The 23,048-nt window shown below is 47.4% G+C and overlaps 2 protein-coding genes across 2 annotated transcripts; both read right to left on the reverse strand.

The window, feature by feature from the left end:
* Positions 1–9,285: 9,285 nt before the first annotated feature.
* On the reverse strand, positions 9,286–11,226 carry LOC123401913 (coumaroyl-CoA:anthocyanidin 3-O-glucoside-6''-O-coumaroyltransferase 2-like). Its single transcript, XM_045095778.1, has one exon. It carries the CDS (start codon positions 10,823–10,825, stop codon positions 9,455–9,457), a length of 1,371 nt encoding a protein of 456 aa, XP_044951713.1. The 5' UTR covers positions 10,826–11,226; the 3' UTR covers positions 9,286–9,454.
* Positions 11,227–19,527: 8,301 nt separating this feature from the next.
* On the reverse strand, positions 19,528–22,788 carry LOC123404496 (the record flags this gene model as incomplete). The annotated part of the gene is made up of 4 exons (XM_045098428.1): positions 21,753–22,788; positions 21,124–21,641; positions 20,226–21,009; positions 19,528–20,099 (listed from the first exon to the last, which is right to left on the reverse strand). Coding segments are annotated over exons 1-4 (2,910 nt in total), but the record flags the coding sequence as incomplete, so codon positions are not given.
* Positions 22,789–23,048: the final 260 nt, after the last annotated feature.

The raw sequence follows: 23,048 nt of genomic DNA on the forward strand, positions 1-23,048 counted from the left end.
AGTTTATGCGTTGCTTCACAAGGGACTAATTTGGATCCACGTGTTGCATGTTATGGTTAGATTATCCTTAATTCTTCTTTCGTAGTTGTGGATGCTTGCGAGATGGGGTAATCATAAGTAGGTTGTTAGTTCAAGTAAGAACAACACCTTAGCACTGTTCCACCCACATATCAAATCATCAAAGTGGCGAACGCGAATCAACTTAATATGATGAACATAACTAGACATAAATTACCATGTGACCTCGGGAGCGCTTGCTTTATATAAGAGGACTTGCAGGACTGTCCTTTTCTATGAAAAGGATTGGGCTACCTTGCTGCACCTTTGCTACTATTATTACTTGTCACTTGTTACAAATTATCTTGCTACAAAACTATATATCACTGTTACTTACAACACTTGGAGAGAATTCCTTCTTGAAAACTACATATTATTTCCTTCTGTTCCTCGTTGGGATCGACACTCTTATCTATTGAAAGGACTACGATTGATCCCCTATACTTGTGGGTCATCAAGACTCTTTTCTCGCGTCGTTGCCGGGGAGTGAAGCTCCTTTGGTAAGTGGAAATTGGTAAGGTAACATTTTCGGTACGTGCTGAAATTTACTACTGCTTATCACTATGAACGGTCACCCTTTGAGTGGCTTGTTCGGGGCATCTTCGCATGTAAAGGAAGTTTAGGAAATTTTTCCTCAACCTTTTGAACCTACTGAAAATGTTATTATGAGATTCCTTCGCGTATGGTAGAAAAACTTCTGGCTAATCATTATAACGGTTCAACTCATCCTGATTACCATTTGATATATGTCGATGAGATTTGTGGATTATTTAAGCTTTCACGTCTACCCAGAGACAAAGTTAAGAAGAAAGTTTTTTCTTTATCTTTGGAGGGAAAAGCACTAATGTGGTAGAGGCTATGAAATGATATTGGATCATGGGATTGGAATCTCCTAAAGCTAGAATTTCATCAGAAGTTTTATACTATGCATCTAATTCATCATGATCGAAATTTTATTTATAATTGTTGGCCTCGTGAAGGGGAAAGCATCGCTCAAGCTTGGGGGAGGCTTAAATCTATGATACACACCTGCCCCAACCATCTTTCCCTAATAATAAAGCAGCTAGCGCTTTTGTCGTACGTCATAAAAATTACCCTCAAAGTTGACCTAAATTACCCACTATGACACCCATAAGTGAGGAAAATGATTCGGTTTTTTTCCTGTCAAAGCCGCAGTCTCACACGGTTCTTAAAGCCCAAGACCCTGTTCTATCATGACCATGTCTGAGGCGTAGTGGCTTGAGCGCCTCTCTTCCACCAAGGAGAACTAGGTTCGGTCCTCGGTTCTAACACTTTTGTTCTCTGTCTTTTTTAGGAATCTTTTCTCTCTTTATTAGCAGCAAGGATGCACCTCTTTTTTTCATGTTACATAACCCCACCTCGCTCTTTTATACAGTTTTTGACCAGTATATATAGGATCACATGTTTTCTGAAATATCAACAAGAGACCTAAATAACTACAGCGGGAAGGTGCATTAAAAGGATAAACGGGAAATTATCCCCTGTCTCGTGGGGCTAGATTTCAGATGCCTGTGAATGTGATGGCTCGATGGCACAAGGTTCAAGAGGCCACAGCGCCATCCTAAAATTACACAGATTTTACTACTTATATAATTGATTTAATATAAAGGAGTTTAGATCACTACTTTAATGATTTAAATGCTTTTATATTAGTTGACAAAGAAAGTATAAGTAGTATTCTAATATCAAAAAAGTTATATTTAAATCGTTAATATATTGTTGTGTTTAAAATGAAAATTCCAAACAAAAACAGAGTCACAATTTATATTTATGATGAATAACTGAAGTTTCAATTGACAAATTTAAATTAAGGTTTCTAAAATACATTGTGCTCTCTAGGTTAGCCGCATGTAATCCACCAACTAAATGTATTATATTCTTATAAGTGCAACCAGCGTTCAAATTTATTTGATTTTGAATTAACAAGGTTGACTATACATTATGTGTTCTCAATAGCTTGATTTGAACATCGTACAATTGCTAATCCGTTGCAGCGCACGGCCACTTTTTTACTCTAAATGGGAAGCCACCAACCATGCCCTACGACCCGTGGTGTGTAGGATGCTTAGTACGGATTGGTTCCACCTAAAGTTGCTGAGACAGTCAGGTGCTTTCCATGGCACAATATTTATGTATTAATGCACAAAGCTCGGTAAGGATTTGTATGCGACGACGGGACAGGGCATTTAAGATTCCCTCCTTTTGGCAGTTATGCCAGAATATATTTGTAATATCTTGGCCGTTGCAATCCGGTATATGGTTTATGATCAACAGGAATCTAGCCCAGAAGTTTTGGACCATTTCCCCTGGCTCCTACCGGAGGCGGTGGAGGTCCCGTATGCTAGAACTATCTGAGATGTTCAGATTATTCCTAGAATGGATGTGGGTGGGAAAAAATTTGGTGCTTCAACAAAATACATGCTTCTGGTATCGCTAATTGTACCTTATACCATTGAGGGAGTTTGGAGCGTCGAGTTTGGAGCCTGAACGGCCAGCCGGACATGATTGCTTGTGTTCCGAATTGAGTTCGGGGCATAACTTGATTGCCGCATGGCCTGGAGAGTCCGCGTTACCGGATACTAGGACACAAATGGTTTTTAGTTTTGGTGGTAGGGAGGGCGAACCTCCCGCTGGTTCCTCAACCGTGGCAATCAGGTGAGTAATAGGTGGGATATAGATTTCCGTGTCATCGGGTCTGATCCCGATCTGGTCATAGATCGACGGTTAGTCGTGGGATACTCCCATGGCCTGAATTCAACCAAGTAGCTTGTCTAATTCCTTAACATTCACGGCGTCCACACATCCGAAGTCCATGGGATCAATGAGAGGCATATCCGTCTTTGGAATATTTAGAGTTGTGCCCGAGCTACGTTCACCTGTCGGTTATTCGCACAATGCGCTCGGCTCAGGATTCGAGGCCGAAGCATGGTCAGGAGCCATCTTGAGGACGAGATACCGATGCATCAAAAGTGAGGTGTGTTGTCCGAATAAGGTCTCCCCGGGGATCGGCGACGAACTCTAAGTTCCCGAACCAGATCTCTTGATCGGCCGTAAGGCTTTCGACCCGGTCTAAGCGACCGATTGGACCAGCATGCAACACCATGAATTTTCTCGCGGGTCATTGGTTTCCCTCTAATATTAAAGGGTGATGCAGCACAGCGACGACAAGTATTTACCTTAGTTAAGAACTAAGGTATAATCCCGTAGGAAAATCCACAAGACTATGTAGGGGACTTCAACTTCATTAGGGCACCAACGAACCGCAACCTACCCGAAGGTAACATTCAAGACATGTTTACGTTTAATGAATTCATCAATGAGCAGATGTTAACGGAGATCCCAATCAAAGGCCGGGCATATACATGGTCGAACATGCAGCTAAACCCTCTGCTCAAACAACTCGACTGGTTCTTTACGTCTCTGAATTGGACTACCTCCTTTCCCAACACTTTGGTACGTCCATTTCCACGGCCTGTATCCGATCATATTCCCTGTTCGGTCGAAATACAAACAAACATTCCACGCAACAAAACATTCCGCTTTGAAACATACTGGATTGCCCACCCAGGGTTTATGGAGACAGTCTCGCTAGCATGGAATAAACCCATCAAACATGGTCGGAATAGCAATGCAGCGGCGATAATTTGTCAGAAACTTAAAGTTGTTCGATTTGCACTATGAAGATGGAGTTGCGGTATCTCCCGCCTTAAGGTAGCAACTATTAACACCAACAAGGAGCTGCTGGAGTTAGACTCCCTTGAAGATCGATGTACTCTCACCACGCCAAAACGAAACTTCCGATGCATCCTCAAAAATCACCTTCTCAGGTTGCTAACATACCAGAAAGAATACTGGCGCAAGAGATGCTCCATCAGATGGATCAAGTTTGGAGATGAAAACACAAAGTTTTTTCAAACAGTTGCAACTGAACGGTATCGAGGCAACTTTGTGGCTACACTCAAAACTGATACAGGGCTCGTGGTTGAGACACATGCCGGCAAGGAGGCTCTCCTGTTTGACACTTATAGAACAAGGATGGGCGGGGCGAGATCTCCCGATATACGGTTTGATTTAACGCAACTACGGCGACAAGGCGTCGACTTTGAAGCTCTTACGATCCCCTTTGCCAAAGAGGAAATAGACGCCGTAGTGAAAGAGATGTCAGCTGACAAATCTCCATGGCCAGACGGTTTTAATGGCGCCTTTCTTAAAACTTGTTGGCACATCATCAAGAAAGACTTCTATGATCTCTGTGACGAATTCCACCGAGGTAATCTCAACTTGGAACCTCTGAATTATGGGCACATCACGCTCGTCCCCAAGACGGCTTCTCCTGAGACAGTGAACGACTATCGTCCCATTACCCTGCTTAACTGCTGCCTCAAGATGATCACCAAGATACTGGCACAGCGACTCGAGGAGATCATTCTACAGATTGTGCATCGAAACCAGTACGGGTTCCTCCGTGGTAGATCTATACATGACTGCTTGGCATGGGCGTTCGAGTACATACACCAATGTCAAAGCTCTCGAAAGGAGATAGTCCTACTTAAATTAGACTTCGCTAAAACTTTTGATACGGTTGAACATTCGGCTATGATCACCATCATGCAACGTATGGGGTTTAATTCAAAGTGGATCCAACGGATGCAATGCATCTTCTCGTCAGGAAAATCATCGGTATTACTGAATGGAGTCCCTGGTAAAAAATTCCCCTGTCGATGTGGAGTAAGACAGGGAGACCCTCTCTCACCATTGATATTTGTGCTGGCGGCGGACATACTCCAAACAGAGATTAACAAACAACTAAATCTGGGCTTGTTATCCTACCCTATCGACCCAAGAGGCGATGCTGACTTTCCAGTAATCCAATACGCCGATGACACCATCATCATCATGCAGGCGTGTGATGTCCAGGCTGCGAGAATGAAAAGAATACTAGATGACTTTGCCACGACGATAGGGCTCAGGATTAACTATCAGAAATCCACCCTAGTTCCTATCAATGTGACACAAGAGGTGTGTGACAACATCATCTCGATCTTTCGTTGTGCGCAGGCGACAATGCCGTTCACCTATCTAGGGCTCCCGCTGGGTACATTTAAACCTACTGTCCTGGATATGACACCGCTAGTCTGTAAAGCGGAGAGGAAAATCATAGCTGCCATGGCGCTCATGTCGCATGCAGGCAGATTGGCTTTGATGAACTCACTGGTCACGTCGCTACTTGTGTACCCAATGGGGACCCTCAGAATCCCCCCAACGATTGTAGAACAATTTGATAAACTCCGGAGGAGGTGCCTATGGAGAAAAAAGACTGAAGATGGATTCAAAAGTAATGCTCTAGTAGCATGGAATGCAGTTTGCCGCCCGAAAGAGAATGGCGGCCTAGGGGTCCTGAACCTCAAACTACAGAATGACGCGATGCTTCTAAAGATGCTTCACAAGTTCTACAACAGAAAAGAAATCCCATGGGTAGCATTGATCTGGAACACACACTACGGGGAAGCAATCCCCCACGCGCAAGATCGCTATGGCTCTTTCTGGTGGCGAGAACTGACTAAACTTATGCCGGTGTTCCGAGGGATAACGCGAGTCAATGTTAACAATGGCCTCTCGACGCTCTTTTGGAAAGACAACTGGAACAATGCCGTATATGCAGAAAAGTTCCCTCGGGCTTTCTCCTTTGCTAGAACTGAAGATGCCTCGGTTCAGAACTTCTTGGGGACTAGCTCGCTTCAAGAAGCCTTCTCGCTGCCCCTGTCAGAACAAGCGCATGATGAACTCAGGATGATGCAACAAGAAATCAGAGAGGTGCAGCTAAACCCTAGGGGAGATGACTGGTGTGTTCTTGGGGGGCTGGCACCTTTGAAATGGCAGCATATCGACGTTTCTATTTCAAAGAGACTACGGTGCATCCAGCGTTTCACTGGCTGTGGAAAACAAAGTGTGTCCCAAAGAACAAGGTATTTAGATGGTTTTTGCTGATGGACAGGCTCAACACGAGGAATATGCTCAAGCGGAGACATTACAACATAGGGGCTACTCTGGACTGCATGCTATGCGATCGACACATGAAGGAAACACTGGAACATCTCTTTTTTGAATGCAGCTTTAGCCAACGCTGTTGGAATATGCTCAACATCAAATGGTCAGAACAACAACATAGACTAAAGAAACTACAACATCAGAGGACAGCACACCCCAGGGACATGTTCATGAATATTTTTCTGGTGGCAGCCTGGAGTCTATGGAAGGAAAGAAATTACAAGTGCTTTGAGCCAATAACCCCATCTCTTGGGGCTTGGCAACGTCGGTTTGTACTAGACTTCTCCAATCTTAGACACCGTGTGCCTACTAGCAAGGTACAAAACATAGATAACATTGTGGCCACCCTAGCTGATACCACACAATATGTAACCCCACCATGCCCACCTCCCCCCTCCCCCCCATCCCCATTCCACCCCCTCCCCATCATGTACATGTGTAACTATTGGCTTTATATATACATGCAGTAGGATTTTATCCTACTGTCTTACACTCAAAAAAAAGTAGCGCTTTTCTGAGGCAACGCTACTGCTAAGTGGGGGCCAATAGTAGTAGCGCTGATTCCCGCCGAGCGCTACTGATATTCTACTTAGCAGTAACGCTTTTTACAAGAGCGCGCTGCTACTACTGCTACCGTCGGTGGGCTCATTGTCTCCCGTTTAGCAGTAGCGCTTTTTACAATTTCAGCGCTACTGCTAAGTAGCGGCAACGCGTGCTATATTCCAGCGCTACTAACAGCGTCCTACCTATAAGGTTTTTCCTACTAGTGACGAGGTCAATGGGCACCACTACAACTACCTACCAGATGACATCTATCCAAGATGGTCCACATTTGTGAAGATTATCTCAAACCCTGTACGAAGACGAAGAACTCCTACTTTGCCAAGCGTCAATAAGCTTGCAGGAGGATGTCGAGCGGGCATTTGGTGTGCTCCAATCTCATTTTGCTGTTGTCCGGTACCCCGCTCACACCTGGTCGAAAGATCAAATATGGAAAGTCATGACTTGTTGTGTCATCTTGCACAACATGATCATTGAGAGCGAGAGGGAAGATTCAGTGTTCGACATTGAACCATATTACACGCAGGGTCCTCTTGTTCAGGTTGATCACCAGCTACCGACAACCTGGACTACCTTCCTCAACATGCGTCAGGAGATCCGAGACCCACATGTGCATCAACAACTCCAGGACGATTTCGTGGAGCACGTATGGAGGCTCAAGGGCAACGTCTAGCTCGATTTATGATGAATTATGAGTTTTTATTTGTTGAACTATTTTGATTTATATTGATTTATTGAACTATTTTTGATTTGTATTGATTTCAGTGATGAACTATGTGATAAAAAATGATCTGTTCAATTTATGTGCAAATATGTTGAATATGGATCAAAATTGGTCTCATTTTGCTTGAAAATGGGCCAATTTACATCGAAAATGAACCGAAATTGACGGATGAGAGACAACCTTGGAGGACGGCTGGGAACCCGAGTTCCATGCTGATTTTTTCCGCCGACGGGTCGACCGAACGGCTCGAGATGCTCTAAGACCGTAGCTGATGTGAGTAATCATCTAGACGTGGTTGATCCCATTCATAAGGATTTGCTTAGCTGTAATGCACCACCGATAGCTCATCCCTCCCATGATGCATACACGTATCGAACATTACTGGTGGCAGACATTTCCAACCAAACATTTTCGAATTTTGGCACGGACCAGAAATTGATGCGTTTGTTCTTGCTAGCTCATGATATGAGTGAGCCTTTTTTAGTTGTTATTTCTTTGCACGTCTAAATATGATTCAGCCTTGCTACTAATGAATTAATTGCTTGTTTCTTATTTTTTAACACAGTATAGACGTAAATATTCATATATACATGCATATACTCATCCTTATGAATGTACATATCTACACCCTATTTCTACGAACATCTTTGAGAGACCGAGACGATATATCATCTTAAAAGATACGAAGTTACCGTAAACACCTCGTCGTCGACGGAACGTCACCTTTCATTGAATGTGCATCATCGAAAATTTTAAAATAAATGCGAGCATCAGGACTTGAATCTGATGGACTGAAATACCACAGTCATTTTAACCACTCAACCACATCTTGGTTCGCTTGTTCTCTTACTTACTAGTACAACTAATTTTCTCACTTACTACAACTAATTACACCCATTACCAAAGCCTCATTTCAAATTTAGCATCCAGTCTCTCATATGTACATCTCATATTATACTCCCTCCGTTCCTAAATATAAGTTTTTTTAAAGATTTCATTAAAGGACTACATACAGAACAAAATGAATGAATCTACACTTTAAAGTATGTCTACATACATCCGTATGTAGTCTCCTAGTGAAATCTCTAAAAAGAATTATATTTAGGAACGGAGAGAGTACTAGTACAAAAGCAATTGCAATTTTGCAATATGACCAATAGTCTCTTTTTTTTTGATCTTGCGGTGAGCACCAGCATGATCTTCTTCCTTCTCATAGATGGTGTACGCCATCACGGAAGCATGAGCCTAACTGCGCCATGTCGGTCTCCGGCAGCACGACGCCGACCTCAATGCCACGTCGCCTGTGCCCTCGCCAGCGACTCGGTGCCTAGGGTCTTGTCTATGGACACAAGCTTCATCTTTCTTGGCTTGGTTATGCAACGAGATTTGATGTCAGATGCTTCAAATCCAAGCAAAGGTTTAACGACGATGACTACAACTTCAGGACGTTGATCTTTAGAGGCACGCACACAAAGACTTCATGGCTATCATCAGCAAGATCAAGTTGGCTTCGGTAGGGAAGCGACGACATTGACGCGTCGACAACTCGTTCTAGCTACAGACTACAGTACTGGCTCGGACTCTCAATATAATATCTATTATGTTTGAGATACTTTGTACTTTAAAAAGTTTTTTAATAATATAATACAGATCTGATTATTTTTTAAAAAGTTTTCACCGACAAAAGAACATTCTTGCTAGTGGATGTGATCATGTAAACGGGGGTGATCTCATTAGGTTTGGCCTAGCTGTGATGCACCGCCGATAGCTCATCCCATCCCATGATGCATACACACAACGAACATTGTTGGTGGGAGACATTTCCAACCAAACCCTTTGAGATTTGGCACCGACCGGAAAATGATTCGAGTCCGTTGCTTCTTCTCTCAGTTACCACAACTAATTAACACCATTAACATAAGCCTCATTTATTTTGAAGTATCCGCTTCTCCCAAATATACTTACATTTCATAATAACAATATACGAGGAATGGCAATTTTGCAATTCTCCTCTTGTACCACCAGCACGATCTTCTTCCCTTCTCATAGCTGGTGCAGGCCGTCGGAGAAGCATGACGCGAAGCGCGCCATGTCGGCCTCCGGCAGCGCGACGCCGACCTCGATGCCGTGCTGCCCGCCGGTGCCCTCGGCAAGCGACACCGTGCCGGGCGTCTTGTCGATGGACACCAGCTCCACCTTGCTCGGCCGGCCGAGCCCGAAGTCGGTGTCGTACACGCCGTACCGCGGCGAGCCGCCCACGGACATGGGCCGCCGCGGCACCAGCGACAGGATCTTCTGGAACCACCCCTCGGCGCCCGCCAGCACGCCGTCCCCGTCCAGTGCGCGGATGGCCGCGCCGATCGCCGCTGCGGCCGTGGTCACCCCGTCCGCGCCGAGCAGGTCGCGCGTGCCGACCTCCACGAAGCAGGGCCGCAGGCAGTTGCCCAGATACTCCTGCGGGACCGGTGGGGACAGGCGGCGCCGGCACTCCACGGAGAAGAGCAGGTGCGCGCGCTCGTCCGTGGGGGCGTTGCCGTCCGTGGAGCGCGCCAGGCAGGCCCACGCGAACGCGCACGCCACCGTGAACGCCGAGCAGTGCGGGGTGGCGTCCTTGGCGTCGGCGGCCACGCGCTGCTTCATCTTGTCGATGCAGCCGCGGGCCAGCGTGAACGACCGGATGACCAGCTTGGGCGGCGGGCCTGCCGGCACCGGTGGCGGAGGAGGAGGCCCGTTGGCCGCTAGCTGCCGCATTTCGTCGAGCGTCCTGGCGGCAAGCCCTCGGGGGTCCGCGATGACCGCGCGGTCAAGGAACGGCGGGGGCGGCAGCGCAGCGCCGGAGTCCTCCCCACCGGCAGCCAGCCGGCAGTGGCCGGCCCAGGTCTTGACGAAATGCATGTAGCTCGAGTCATCGCAGGCGACGTGGTGTATCGACACGCCGACGGCGACCCCGCGCCCGGCGAACACGGTCACCTGGACGGCCGCGAGCGCGAACCCGCCGTCCTCATCCTCAACCACCGGAAGCCGCGGCACGAGCGAGTAGAGCCGGGCGACGTCGCGGGGCCCGTCGCCGGAGAGCTCGTCGAAGTCGTCCTCGCTCTCGGCGACGGTGAGCTCGACGGCGCCACCACCGGCCCCTCCTCCCGCGGGGCAGAAGAACTCGTACCCGGCGCCGTCCGGGCAGGGCCGGACGCGGCCGAGGAGGGGGTAGAACTTGCCCAGCGCGGCGGAGAGGGAGGAGACGAGGCGGGGCAGGAGGGCGGCCCTGAATTGCTCGGCCGGGTGCGGGTACGGGTAGAAGAAGACGCGCTCCACGGGGCCGGTGAAGATCCAGGGCACGTCGAAGAAGGTGAGCGGCAGCGCGCCGCCGCCGCCCTCCGCCGCGACGGCGAGCGTGTCGAGGACCCTGGTGGCCATGGGAAGGAGCTCGATTCGAGATCCCCGCGTGCTCCCCTGCTCTTCTCGGCGGCGTTGGTGGAGGGGGGAGAGGAAAGATGGGAGCTTTAGCGATTCAGATCCACCAAACTCACGCACTATACCAAACAAACAAACCAAATCGTTGGTTGCTGGTGGTTGGCAAAGGAGCTCGCTTTCGCTCCCTCCCTCCGTCTCTCTGTCCGTCGGTCACTGTCGTGTGTCTTCCTGTTGTTTATTGCTGTCATGTCATGGCTGCTGCTGATGGCTCTGCTTTCTGAATGTGCACAACAGTGCTGAACAATCACACAATGAGGACGGAAGGCAGTGCTGTCAGTAAGCGATGGCAGTAAAGGTTCAGAGAATAAGCTGACAGTCACATGAAAATTCTTCTCAAATATCCTCTTGATTTTTTTCTTGTGAGTTGTGACTGTAACCTACAAGCTGTTTTAGGGCGGCAGTTAATCAGGTCAATGGTGTGGTTATGCCAGTTAGGTTAGGTTAGGTTAGTAGATATCTAATTTCAGAGAACAAATGTTGACAGTAGTGTATGGTTTGGCAGATGTGCTTGTTACAATCAATCATGGATGGATCTGAAGCTGTTTCTTTCTGGCTTTCAGCTCTCCTCGTCTCCACAGGAAACGAATCTGTCAGAGTTGCATGATTTTGTCAATCGGATCATTAGCAGATGCCATGGCCTTGAGGGCCACCATTGCCACTGAAGCAATTGTGAAGAGGACTGGTGAAGGAAATGGCAAGGCTATCGCCAACTGCAATGTGTGAGCACAAATGGAAATTACTTCCACGTGAAGGGATGGGCTACCAACCAAGTAGACTAGAAGAGAACCCAAATTATATGCTGTCTATGTTCTCTCTTCGATATTTTATTTACACTTTGTATTAACCAACACCATGTTTAAAATGGCTATATTGCACCACATAATTATGCAGCAAAATCGTCTTTTTGCTAAACTCTCATCACACAAACACTTGTTGGAAAATACTATAAGGATGTTGATTTAGAACCATTATCAATATCCAGAATCAATAATTAACGCAAATTTATCTACATTAATGAGTAACTATCCTATTACTAACACACATATTTTCAATGTACAAATTCCTTAAAACCTCCGCAATCAGGGACAAGAATCAACATTATTGCCACTTTTGCAACTTTTTTCAAAAGCTCACCCTCTCTAGGCAACACTGGTGGAAAAAAGGCCTTTGGTCGCGGTTCGCAACTGCCATTAGTCGCGGTTGCGCAACCGCGACCAACTAAGCGCGACTAAAGCCCCCCACCTTTAGTCGCGGTTTCTTAAGAACCGCGACTAAAGGCCCGTCCACGTGGGCGCCAGGCGGCCGTCGGGGCGGAGGACCTTTAGTCGCGGTTCTTCTGGCCAACCGCGACTAAAGGCCGCCACAGGTTTAGGGTTTTAGCGCGCGCGCCCCCCCCTAAACCTGTTTTCTGTTTAATTTGTATTGTTTTATTTCTTTTGTGCTTTATTTTAATTTTGAAGGAATTTCATATATTCTACGGTACTACATACATGCATATGAATGTACAATTTCAAACAAATTTGAAATTAGAACCAAAAAGAATTCAAGAGGAATATACAATATATATTCAATATCATCCGATGACCATATACAATTTTGAACAAGTTTCCATACATAATTTAATGCATATAAAGTTCTACGTCCTCGTAATGGTGTTCTCCTTTAGGATGGAGGACTTCCCTGCTGAACCATCCAGCTAGTTCCTCTTGAAGTGGTCGGAAGCGAGCTTCTGGACTAAGCATCATCCGGAGGTTATTCCTCCCCGCATTGGTATCACTCGGAACCCGCTCAGAGGTGTATCTCCGGATCATCTCACAGACATAGTATCCACATAGATTGGTCCCCACTGGCTGAATATCCCCAGCATTCTTAGGCTTTGACCTTTTGAATTCTAGCTCTTTTTTGAATTCACCGACCTTTGTATCTACGAACCGTCTCCAAACCCTACGAGGCAAAGAAAATTAAATGAACAAGAGAGTTATTAGTTACTTGATATTAGGAAATGAACGAAATAGGCCGATCGATATAGAGCGCAAATGAATGAAAATAATTACTTCTGCAGCATTCTTCTCATGCCGCCCCAAAGCTTTGGATCCATATTCAGAGAGTCGTGGACGAGACATTCTGAGGTGTTAACTTTAATTACTAGCAGAATCCAGTGGAACCTGCGGACACGATACATGCACAGTACGTCATGCATAACTCATCGATTAGCCGGCCACATACCATGCATGGAGTAAACAAAAGAGAATGTGCTCAAGACAGAAACACTCACCCAAAATGGTAAGGAAATAGAATATCACTTTTGAGTTCCTGCTTTGTAAGAAACTGCCACAGGTCTGCCTCCATGTCGGCGGGGTGATGCTCCAACACATGTCCATTAACGATGTGTGGGTCAATGAACCCAACATCATGGATGTTCCTTACTCTGCATTCCTTAATCTTCATTCTGCATGTATAATAGCGGACACAACAATATAGTTAGGACATATATATAGTGCAGGCAATATGAACGAGATGGGGTAGAAATAAATCACTTACAGAACGTAGCAACTGATGATAGATTTGTCGAGATCGCGCAGATTGAAAAGCTGGAACAATTCACTCAGTTCAATTTGTACATAGTAATGTTTGAAGTGATGCTCATGCCTAACTTCCGCATAAATATAATCTTTGGCGTTTTTATTTTTTATGTAACCCTTGTACCATTTCAGCAGACCTTTCATTTGTGGAGGTAGATCCTTTTCCTGCGCAGGCTCGACGAGAGGCCCATTCTTGACATATGTAATTACTACCTCCTTCACTGGCGCCTCATCAAGGCCTAACAGTTCACGAAGAGTAATACCTAAGTTGGCCGCTTGTTCTCTGGCACTCGTTGCAGTCAATCCCTGTGCTGCCGCAGCTTGTATGATCTCGGGGGCATCCGGACCGGCGGCTTCCACTATAAGCGGGGCAATCGATTGTTTACTTTGTTCCCCGAGCTGGGCAACTTGTTTCCCGCTTTTTTTACTTTCGGCCTTCTCCCGCTCTTTGTTCTCCTTGAACATGAGTGCCTGCCTGCGAAGTTCACGTGCATAGTCGTCAGGCAGATTCTTCGCGGCTTGGGACGGTGTGCTCAAAAATGACTTAGCCCACTTCTTTTGCTCATCAGAAAATACTGGCTTGGGCTCGGGCTCTCTTTTCTTCTTGCAGTCCGCCTTCCATTTCTCCAAATCAGCAGCCGCGGCCGCGTCGACTTCCTCGGCACTACGTTCCCAAGGCCTTGTGGGGAGAGGCTTCAGTGATGGCTCCGGTACCTTTGTGGTCTTAGGTACATAAGGGTCCGGGTTAATAATCCAGGACTGCTTCTGCTTCTGCTTCTTTGCCGGAGGTGGATTGGGGGGCGGCGTCTGATCACCCGCCGGACGAGGACTGGGGGGCGGCGTCTGATCACCCGCCGGACGTTGTGGACTGGGGGGCGTCGGCTGACGTGACGGAGGTGTAGGTGAACCGCCACCACCACCACCACCACCACCACCGCCACCGCCACCACCACCACCGTAGGGGGGTGGACTTGTTGTCCTTGGCGCCTCGCCTGGAAACTTGATAAACTTCTTTTGCCATAGAATGAAATGGCGCTTGACATCTCCAAGTCTTTTCTCCCCTTCAGGTGTAGCAATGTCAATCTCCAGGTCCTCAAACCCTTGGACTATGTCCTCCACCGTGACACGAGCATAGCCATCTTGAATGGGGTTGTTGTGGTGGAGTGCTCCAGGTAAACATGGTAAAGCACTGCCGATGGCTACCTTCATGGACATGTTCCCGATAGGATAATACAGATGACATTCTTTCATCTCCTTTATATCGTCCACGGGGTAGCGAGGAGGCTCCGGTGCAGTAATTTCGACCACCAGAGGCTCCGGTGCAGTAATTTCGACCACCAGAGGCTCCGGTGCATTAATTTCGATCGTCGGTGCATCTGCACCAGCCGGTGGGGCCTCCGTGGAAGCCACGCTGCTTCTCCGCTGCTGGCTTCCGAGATCCGCTGGATGATCTTCATGCTGCACCCGAGCTGCATCTCTTTCGGCTACTAGTACACTCATGGTTTTCTTCATCACATCCATTTCCGATGCCAACCGCGCCACAACATCTGCTTCCCGATCCATCTTTCTCTTACGGCTTCTGTAACCGTACGGGTCATCGTTCTGGGGGAACCCTATTTTCCACGGAATGTGCCCCATGCCTCGTACACGTCCTCCGTGTTCAGGATTCCCGAGGGCTTTTGTCAGCGCGTCGTTCTCTCTGTTGAACTTGATCTTCCCCTCTTGAGCATCCCTCATTGCGTCAATAAGGGCTTGGGTGGGTTTAATTAATTTGCCCCGGTAAACACACTCCCCTGTCTCCGGGTTCAGCGTTCCCCCATGCCCGTACCACCAGCTTTTGGCCCTTGGGTCCCATCCCTCCGTACCTGGACGGATTCCTCGCGCCCTCAGCTCGTTCTCCATCTTCTCCAACCTAGGCAACAAAATGCGATACCCTCCTGGCCCCATAATATGATTGTACTCCTTCTTAGCCGCATTTTCCTTATTTTTTTTCGATATTTGAATGAACTGCTCCGATTTCTTTTGCTTCACAAATTCTGGCCAATCATGTTTCAGTTTCTCATATTGTCCTTTGAAATCCGGAGTCTTGTTCTGCTTGACAAAGTCATGGGCTAGATTTTGCTTGAATTTCCGGAATGCGTCGGCCATCTTATGAAGAGCGAACTGTTTGACTAGCCTCCTCCTCTCCTTGTTTTCCTCAATCTTGTTACCCTCCTCATCGAATTTGTTGTATTCCGGAGGTAGAACGAAATGTTCCATAAGCTTCTTGAAGCAATCTTTTTTTGTTCTCTTATCGACAAAAGTGAAACCTGCAGCAATTCGTGCCTTCTTTGGCTCATTCCACTCCTGGACGATGATCGAGACGTTGTCTCTAACAACGGCTCCGCATTGGCTGACAAACTTGGTGGCGTTCTTGCGGGGCTCCAGCGGCCTGCCGGTTGCACTGTCGACAACCTCGATGGTGCATGTTTCTCCTTGTTTCATCGTCTTGGTTGCGCCACGCTTTGACGACGTACTCGATTGTTTCGACGATCCGGCCGAGGGCTAAAATAAGAAAGAGAGTCGCGCGCGTTAGTACACACATATTTATTCAAATCAGTTAGTTTGTATCACCAGAGGCTCAATGTATATATATACCTCGGCGCCGGAGGTGGTTGCTACTTCCATTTGAAGATCGTCGTTTATCGACGTTTGTTCGGCATCATCTTGCTGACGGCGCCCTTCATCTTCACCGTCAAGGTTCAGATAAGAAGAGATATCATCTTCTTCTTCTCCGGTCGGCACATATAGAATATCGCCGTTTATGATGCCGAACATATGTGCTTCACCGTCCGGATCATAGTTGTCCATAATCGGGTCAGCTCTATCGTCCGCCATTATGTCAGTCCTGAAAACATGTAGTAAAAACAAATTAATTAAGTGAAGAAGGGGGGCGGTGGCGGTGGCGGTGGCGAAAGGGCGGTGGCAAAAGGAGGGGGCGAGGAAGGGGTGGGAGAGGGTGTCGCGGTAGAGCGCGAGACGGGGCGGCAGACGACGGCGTCACGGAGAGGGAGACCCGGGACCATACTTTTTTTCTCATCACTGCCGTGTGTACTAACCACACGAGTATGAGACCCGGGACTGTGCAGGTGCATCGAGAAATCATAGGGCTCGACAATATGTTTTCTCTTCGTGGGATGCTAGCGGTCGCATCAACTGAGCGTTTTCTTCCCGACGTCTTCTATTCTCAAGATGAAGTGATGACCTCCCTTTCTTTATTTCTTTTTCTTTGTTCTTGCATAGTCTTCCCGACGGCTGTGGCTGAATATCCGACACATGAAAAAGTTTTAACTAGAGTTTTTGACCGTGAACCTGCTGCTTCAGCTTTGCACTGGCCGACCGCCGATTCGCTGGTTCATTTGCTAGTTTTTAATCATAAAAGAAAATACTTTCTTTGTTCCTAAATAATTGTAGTTAAAAAAACTAGACTATCTTTTTCGTAAGTATCTCATTATTAAAAGAGGAGTTGGTTCCGTTGCCTCTCCTACTCCCTTTGTTTTTTCGTCCCATGACTCCCTCTCTTCTTGGTTTTCTGTTGATTTTTTGATACTCACAATTGATCCCACACATAATTTAAACTACACAAATAAAGTAACTTGAAATAATCTAAAAGATAATTGATACATTTCCAAAATCATGTCCTGCAATAACTCAACCAAAATAGATAGTCTTAAACTCAACCAAAAATGGTGAACTTTTCCAAATTCGCTAATTTTTTTCAATTTAGATTGATTAATTATTTAAATTGATGATTTTTTAACTCGATGATCTTTTTTATATTCGATGAAACTTTTTCATATTTGATAGTCTCTGTTCTTTTTCATATTCGATGAAACTTTTTATATTCGATGAAACTTTTAAATAGATAGTCTCTGTTCTTTTTCTTCCAAGACGTTCTTCCAAGACGTTCTTTTTCTTCCAAGACGTTCTTTTTCTTCCAAGACGTTCTTCCAAGACGTTCTTTTTCTTCCAAGACGTTCTTCCAAGACGTTCTTCCAAGACGTTCTTCCAAGACGTTCTTTTTCTTCCAAGACGTTCTTCCAAGACGTTCTTCCAAGACGTTCTTCCAAGACGTTCTTTTTCTGCGAGCCCTGTCGGCATCGATGGGCGCGGGGACGAGGGCGGCTATGAGCGCAGCGACGAGCGCAATGCTTCGAGCGGAGGAAGCGAGGAAGGCGGCGACAGGAAGCGAGGAAGGCGGGCGCGGCGCGGGAAAGATGAAAGGATAGGGGTGAACCCTTTAGTCGCGGGCGAGGGCGACGGCGGGCGGCGACGATGGCGAGGGCGACGGCGGGCGGCGTCGACGAGGGCGAGGGCGACGGCGGCGGCAGGCCTTCGGCGCGCGCGCGACGGTTGGAATCGGAGAAGACGAGAGAGATGGAGAAGACGGCGGCAGGGGAGGCGACCCGCACTTGTATTTATAGCCCCCCCCCCTTTAGTCGCGGTTGGGGACGAGACCCGCGACTAAAGGTACCCTTTAGTCGCGGGTCGCCTCCCCAACCGCGACTAAAGGGTTTTTGGCGGGTTTTTTGCGTTCCCGCGCCCCCCCCCCCCTTTAGTCGCGGTTGGGGAGGCGACCCGCGACTAAAGGGTAACCTTTAGTCGCGGTTTGCCAGACCAACCGCGACTAAAGGCCCCCCCCAAATCTTCTTTTATTTTCAGAACCTTTTATCTTTTTCTTTTCAGAAAAATCATCATTGCTTTTATAGAAACTTCAAACATTTTATTTTCTGTTTTCTAAGCATATTTTCGTAGGAAAAATATGCATAGAGACAATACATTGAATCTGCCTAAAACGGGACAGAAAAAAGAGAATCCATTTAAAGGGAACATTGGCCACAGCCTCTCTCCCCCCCGGCCTGGGCCGGCCTTCGGCCTCGACCCATCTTGCTCACGCCTGCCTGGTGCGGTGGCTGTGATGCCCCGCTGAGAGGCCTCTCGCCCGAGCCGTGAGCGCGCCGCCCCTTTCTTCTCCTATCCGCCCGCTGAGAGGTCGTTTTTGCGTTCCCCGCGCGCAACGACCTTTAGTCGCGGTTGGTCTGGCCTTTAGTCCCGGTTGCACCAACCAGCCGGGACTAAAGGTTAGATGACCAGCTCTGGATTCCTCTTCTTCCCGCCATTTCTTCCCTGTCTTCCCGCCTCTTTCTTCCCGCCACTTTCTTCCCGCCTCCTGTCTTCCCGCCTCCTGTCTTCCCGCTCCCATTTTTCCCGCCATTTCTCACTACATATATGTAGCCCGGCTTGGCCAGCATTATCACATCTCTACAATCTCTCATCACTCTCTCATGGCTTCCACCGCACCCACTCTAACCTACCAGCAGGTGGAGGAGCTTTGCGCCTCGAACTACCCTTGTCCACCGGGCTACCGCGTCCCCACCGGCTGGAGCCTAAGCGCCGGCGGCGTGCCGGTCCCTCCCGTCCCTCAGGGTACTGCGCGCCGGGCGGCCATCACGAACCACTACTACCTCGACCTCACGCCGGAGCAGCGGATGAATCCCCGCTGGCATCCCGATAACCAGCATACTTGGGACGCCTTCTTCATCAATCGGCGTGAGAGGGCGCTCGCCAGGTATGAGGAGGACGGTCTGCCTCCTGGGAACTTCCACGAGGCCGGCCGTCGGCTATGGTGGTACGGCCGGACTCTGCAGAGCGTCATGGACTACATCACGGCCGGCGATATCCCCCGCCTGCGCTACCCTCAGTTCGAGCCACGAGCGCCGCCCGACGACAGCGACGACAGCAGCGACGACGACGGCGGCAACTTAGAAGGCGACGACTACCAGTACAACGACGACGGCGGCTATGAAGACTACGAGTATGCATATTATACGCCTAGGCAGGAGTATGACTAAATCACTCCAAATTTCATGTATCATCAGTGGTATCTCGAATCATTCGAAAATGGACACCAAACACATCACGGGTAATATAATTCACATGATCCATTCAACAAAGTTTGGTACAATAAATTATTACACATCATTTCTTCCCTTGTGTCCCTGCTTGCTTACGATTGTGCCGTATCCATGGAGCATCCTCATCATTTAACTTAATGCTTGGGTCGGTGTTCACTTTGAAGGGCGGAATTTCAGCAAACATATTATAATCTTCTGACATGTCTGTCTTGTCCTCCACTCCCACGATGTTTCTTTTCCCTGAAAGAACAATGTGGCGCTTTGGATCATCGCATGATGTACTGATCGTTTTCTTATCTTTCCGTTTCCTCGGTTTGCTACTCATGTCCTTCACATAGAAAACCTGAGCGACATCTTTCGCTAGGACGAATGGTTCGTCAAGGTAACCAAGATTGTTGAAATCCACCATTGTCATTCCGTATTGCTGGTCCACCTTTACCCCACCTCCTGTTAGCTTGAACCATTTGCACCGGAACAAAGGGACCTTAAAGGAGGGTCCATAGTCAAGTTCCCATATCTCCTCTATGTAACCATAATATGTGACCTCTTGCCCATTCTCGGTTGCTGCATCAAAGCGGACACCACTGTTTTGGTTGGTGCTCTTTTTATCTTGGGTGATCGTGTAAAATGTATTCCCATTTATCTCGTACCCTTGGAAAGTCGTTATAGTCGAAGATGGTGTCTTGGCCAACATGTACAGCTGATCTACAACATCATTGTCATTCATTAAATGTTTTCTCAACCAACTGCCGAAAGTCTCCATGTGGGCCTTCCTAATCCAGGATTCAGGCTTCCCCGGGTTGTCAGAGCGTAAAATATTCTTGTGTTTCTCAAAGTACGGAGCCACCAAGCTGGAATTGGTCAGTACAGTGTGGTGTGCTTCAGTCAGAGAATGGCCGTCCATACATATCGTTGATTTCCTTCCGATCGTGCCTTTTCCACTTAGTCTCCCCTCGTGCCGCGATCGAGGAAGACCAATCGGCTTAAGGTCAGGAACAAAGTCAACACAAAACTCAATTACCTCCTCATTTCCATAGCCCTTGGCGATGCTTCCTTCTGGCCTAGCACGGTTACGAACATATTTCTTTAATACTCCCATGAACCTCTCGAAGGGGAACATATTGTGTAGAAATACAGGACCGAGAACGAAAATCTCTTCGACTAGGTGAACCAGGAGGTGCGTCATAATATTGAAGAAGGATGGCGGGAACACCAACTCGAAACTGACAAGACATTGGATCACATCGTTCTGTAACCGTGGTAGAACTTCTGGATTGATTACCTTCTGAGAGATTGCATTGAGGAATGCACATAGCTTCACAATGGCTACTCGAACATTTTCCGGCAGGAGCCCCCTCAAAGCAATCGGAAGCAATTGCGTCATAATCACGTGGCAGTCGTGAGACTTCAGGTTTTGGAACTTTTTCTCCGCCATGTTTATTATTCCCTTTATATTGGACGAGAATCCAGACGGGACCTTCATACTGCTCAGGCATTCAAAAAAGATGACCTTCTCTTCTTTGGTCAGAGCGTAGCTGGCACGACCTTGAAACCATTCCGGATGCCGGTCATCAGGGTCTTCCAAACGTTGCTGGTCCTGCCGTGCTTCCTTTGTATCATTTGTCTTCCCATACACGCCCAAGAAGCTTAGGAGGTTCACGCAAATATTCTTCGTAACGTGCATCACGTCGATTGCAGAGCGGACATCTAGGACTTTCCAATATTCTAGCTCCCAGAATATAGATTTCTTCTTCCACATGGCTGCGTGCCCGTCAGCTCCCTTCGGAACTGATTGTCCGCCAGGACCCTTTCCAAAGATGACTTTCAAATCCTTGACCATATCAAATACCTCAGCACCAGTGCGTTCCGCAGGCTTCGGCCGGTGATCTGCCTTGCCGTTGTAATGCTTGCCTTTCTTTCTTACTGGATGAACTTTCGAAAGAAATCGACGATGCCCAAGGTACACGTTCTTCTTACAATTTGGCAAATGTACACTTTCAGTCTCATGTAAGCAGTGCGTGCATGCATTGTATCCCTTATTTGACAGTCCCGAAAGGTTACTAAGAGCAGGCCAATCGTTGATGGTTACGAAAAGCAACGCTCGTAGGTCAAATTCCTCTTGTTTGTGCTCATCCCACACACGGACACCACCCCACAGCTGTAAAAGTTCATCAACTAATGGCCTTAGGTACACATCGATGTCGTTGCCGGGTTGCTTCGGACCTTGGATGAGCACTGGCATCATAATGAACTTCCGCTTCATGCACAACCAAGGAGGAAGGTTGTAGATGCATAGAGTCACGGGCCAGGTGCTATGGCTGGAGCTCTGCTCGCCAAAAGGATTCATGCCATCCGTACTTAGAGCAAATCTTATGTTCCTTGCGTCAGCTGCAAAATCTTTGAACCATCTATCGATCTTTCTCCATTGCGTTCCATCTGCGGTGTGTCTCAACTCCCCGTCCGACTTACGGTCCTCTTTGTGCCATCGCAACAACTTGGCATGCTCTTTGTTCCTGAACAGACGTTTCAACCGTGGTATTATAGGAGCATACCACATCACCTTGGCGGGAACCCTCTTCCTGGGTTTCTGGCCCTCAACATCGTCACCAGGGTCATCGCCTCTGATCTTATAACGCAATGCAGTGCATACCGGGCATTCATTCAAATTCTCGTATTCACCGCGGTAGAGGATGCAGTCGTTGATGCATGCATGTATCTTCAGAACCTCTAAACCTAGAGGGCAGACAACCTTCTTTGCTTCGTACGTACTGGTGGGCAACTCGTTATCCTTTGGAAACATATTCTTCAACATTTTCAGCAAGTTTTCAAATGCCGAGTCAGCTACACCTGCCTCTGCCTTCCATTTCAGCAAATGCAGTGTGCAGCCCAGCTTTTTCAGACCATCATCGCATCCGGGGTACAGCGCCTTTCTGTGATCCTCTAACATGCGATCCAAATTCTCCCTCTCCTTTTCAGTTTCGCAGCGTCTCCGTGCATCAGCAATGGTCCGACCAAGATCATCAACGGGATCATCACGTGCCTCTTCTTCACCTTCCCCTTCACCTTCAGCATCCTCCATGAAAGTATCACCGAAATGAGCAAGATAGCTTTCATCGATGAAATCATCCCCTTCTTCATCTTCTTCCATTATAACCCCTCTTTCTCCATGCTTGGTCCAACAATTATAGCTTGGCATGAAACCGTGCCGAAGCAGATGCATGTGAACATCTCTTGAGGAAGAGTAACCCTTCTGATTCTTACAGTTAACACATGGACACATAACAAAACCCCCCCGCTTGTTCGCATTAGCCACTACGAGGAAATCTTTCAAACCCGTAGTGAACTCGCCGGAGAGTCGGTTAACGTACATCCATTGCCGATTCATCTGCATTATTATAATATAAAATATATAATTAACCATCATGCATTTGTTAAACTAACTAGCTACAAACAATATAAATTAAACAATGAACTACACACATGCATATTTTATCAATGACATATCAAAGGTTCATCAAGTTGCTAACCGCGATCGAGGAGTGTGGCTCCAACACTTCATGTCATGTTTGTTTCATGCTCTTGGGGCATTTCATCAAACACCTTATGTGCATAAGAGGAACCAAAAGCAAA

Source organism: Hordeum vulgare, chromosome 6H, assembly GCF_904849725.1.
Source record: "Hordeum vulgare subsp. vulgare chromosome 6H, MorexV3_pseudomolecules_assembly, whole genome shotgun sequence".
NCBI lineage: Eukaryota > Viridiplantae > Streptophyta > Magnoliopsida > Poales > Poaceae > Hordeum > Hordeum vulgare.

Bases quoted from the DNA above. Each gene is read 5' to 3' on its own strand.
- LOC123401913 (XM_045095778.1), bottom strand. From the start codon at position 10,825: ATGGCCACCAGGGTCCTCGACACGCTCGCCGTCGCGGCGGAGGGCGGC.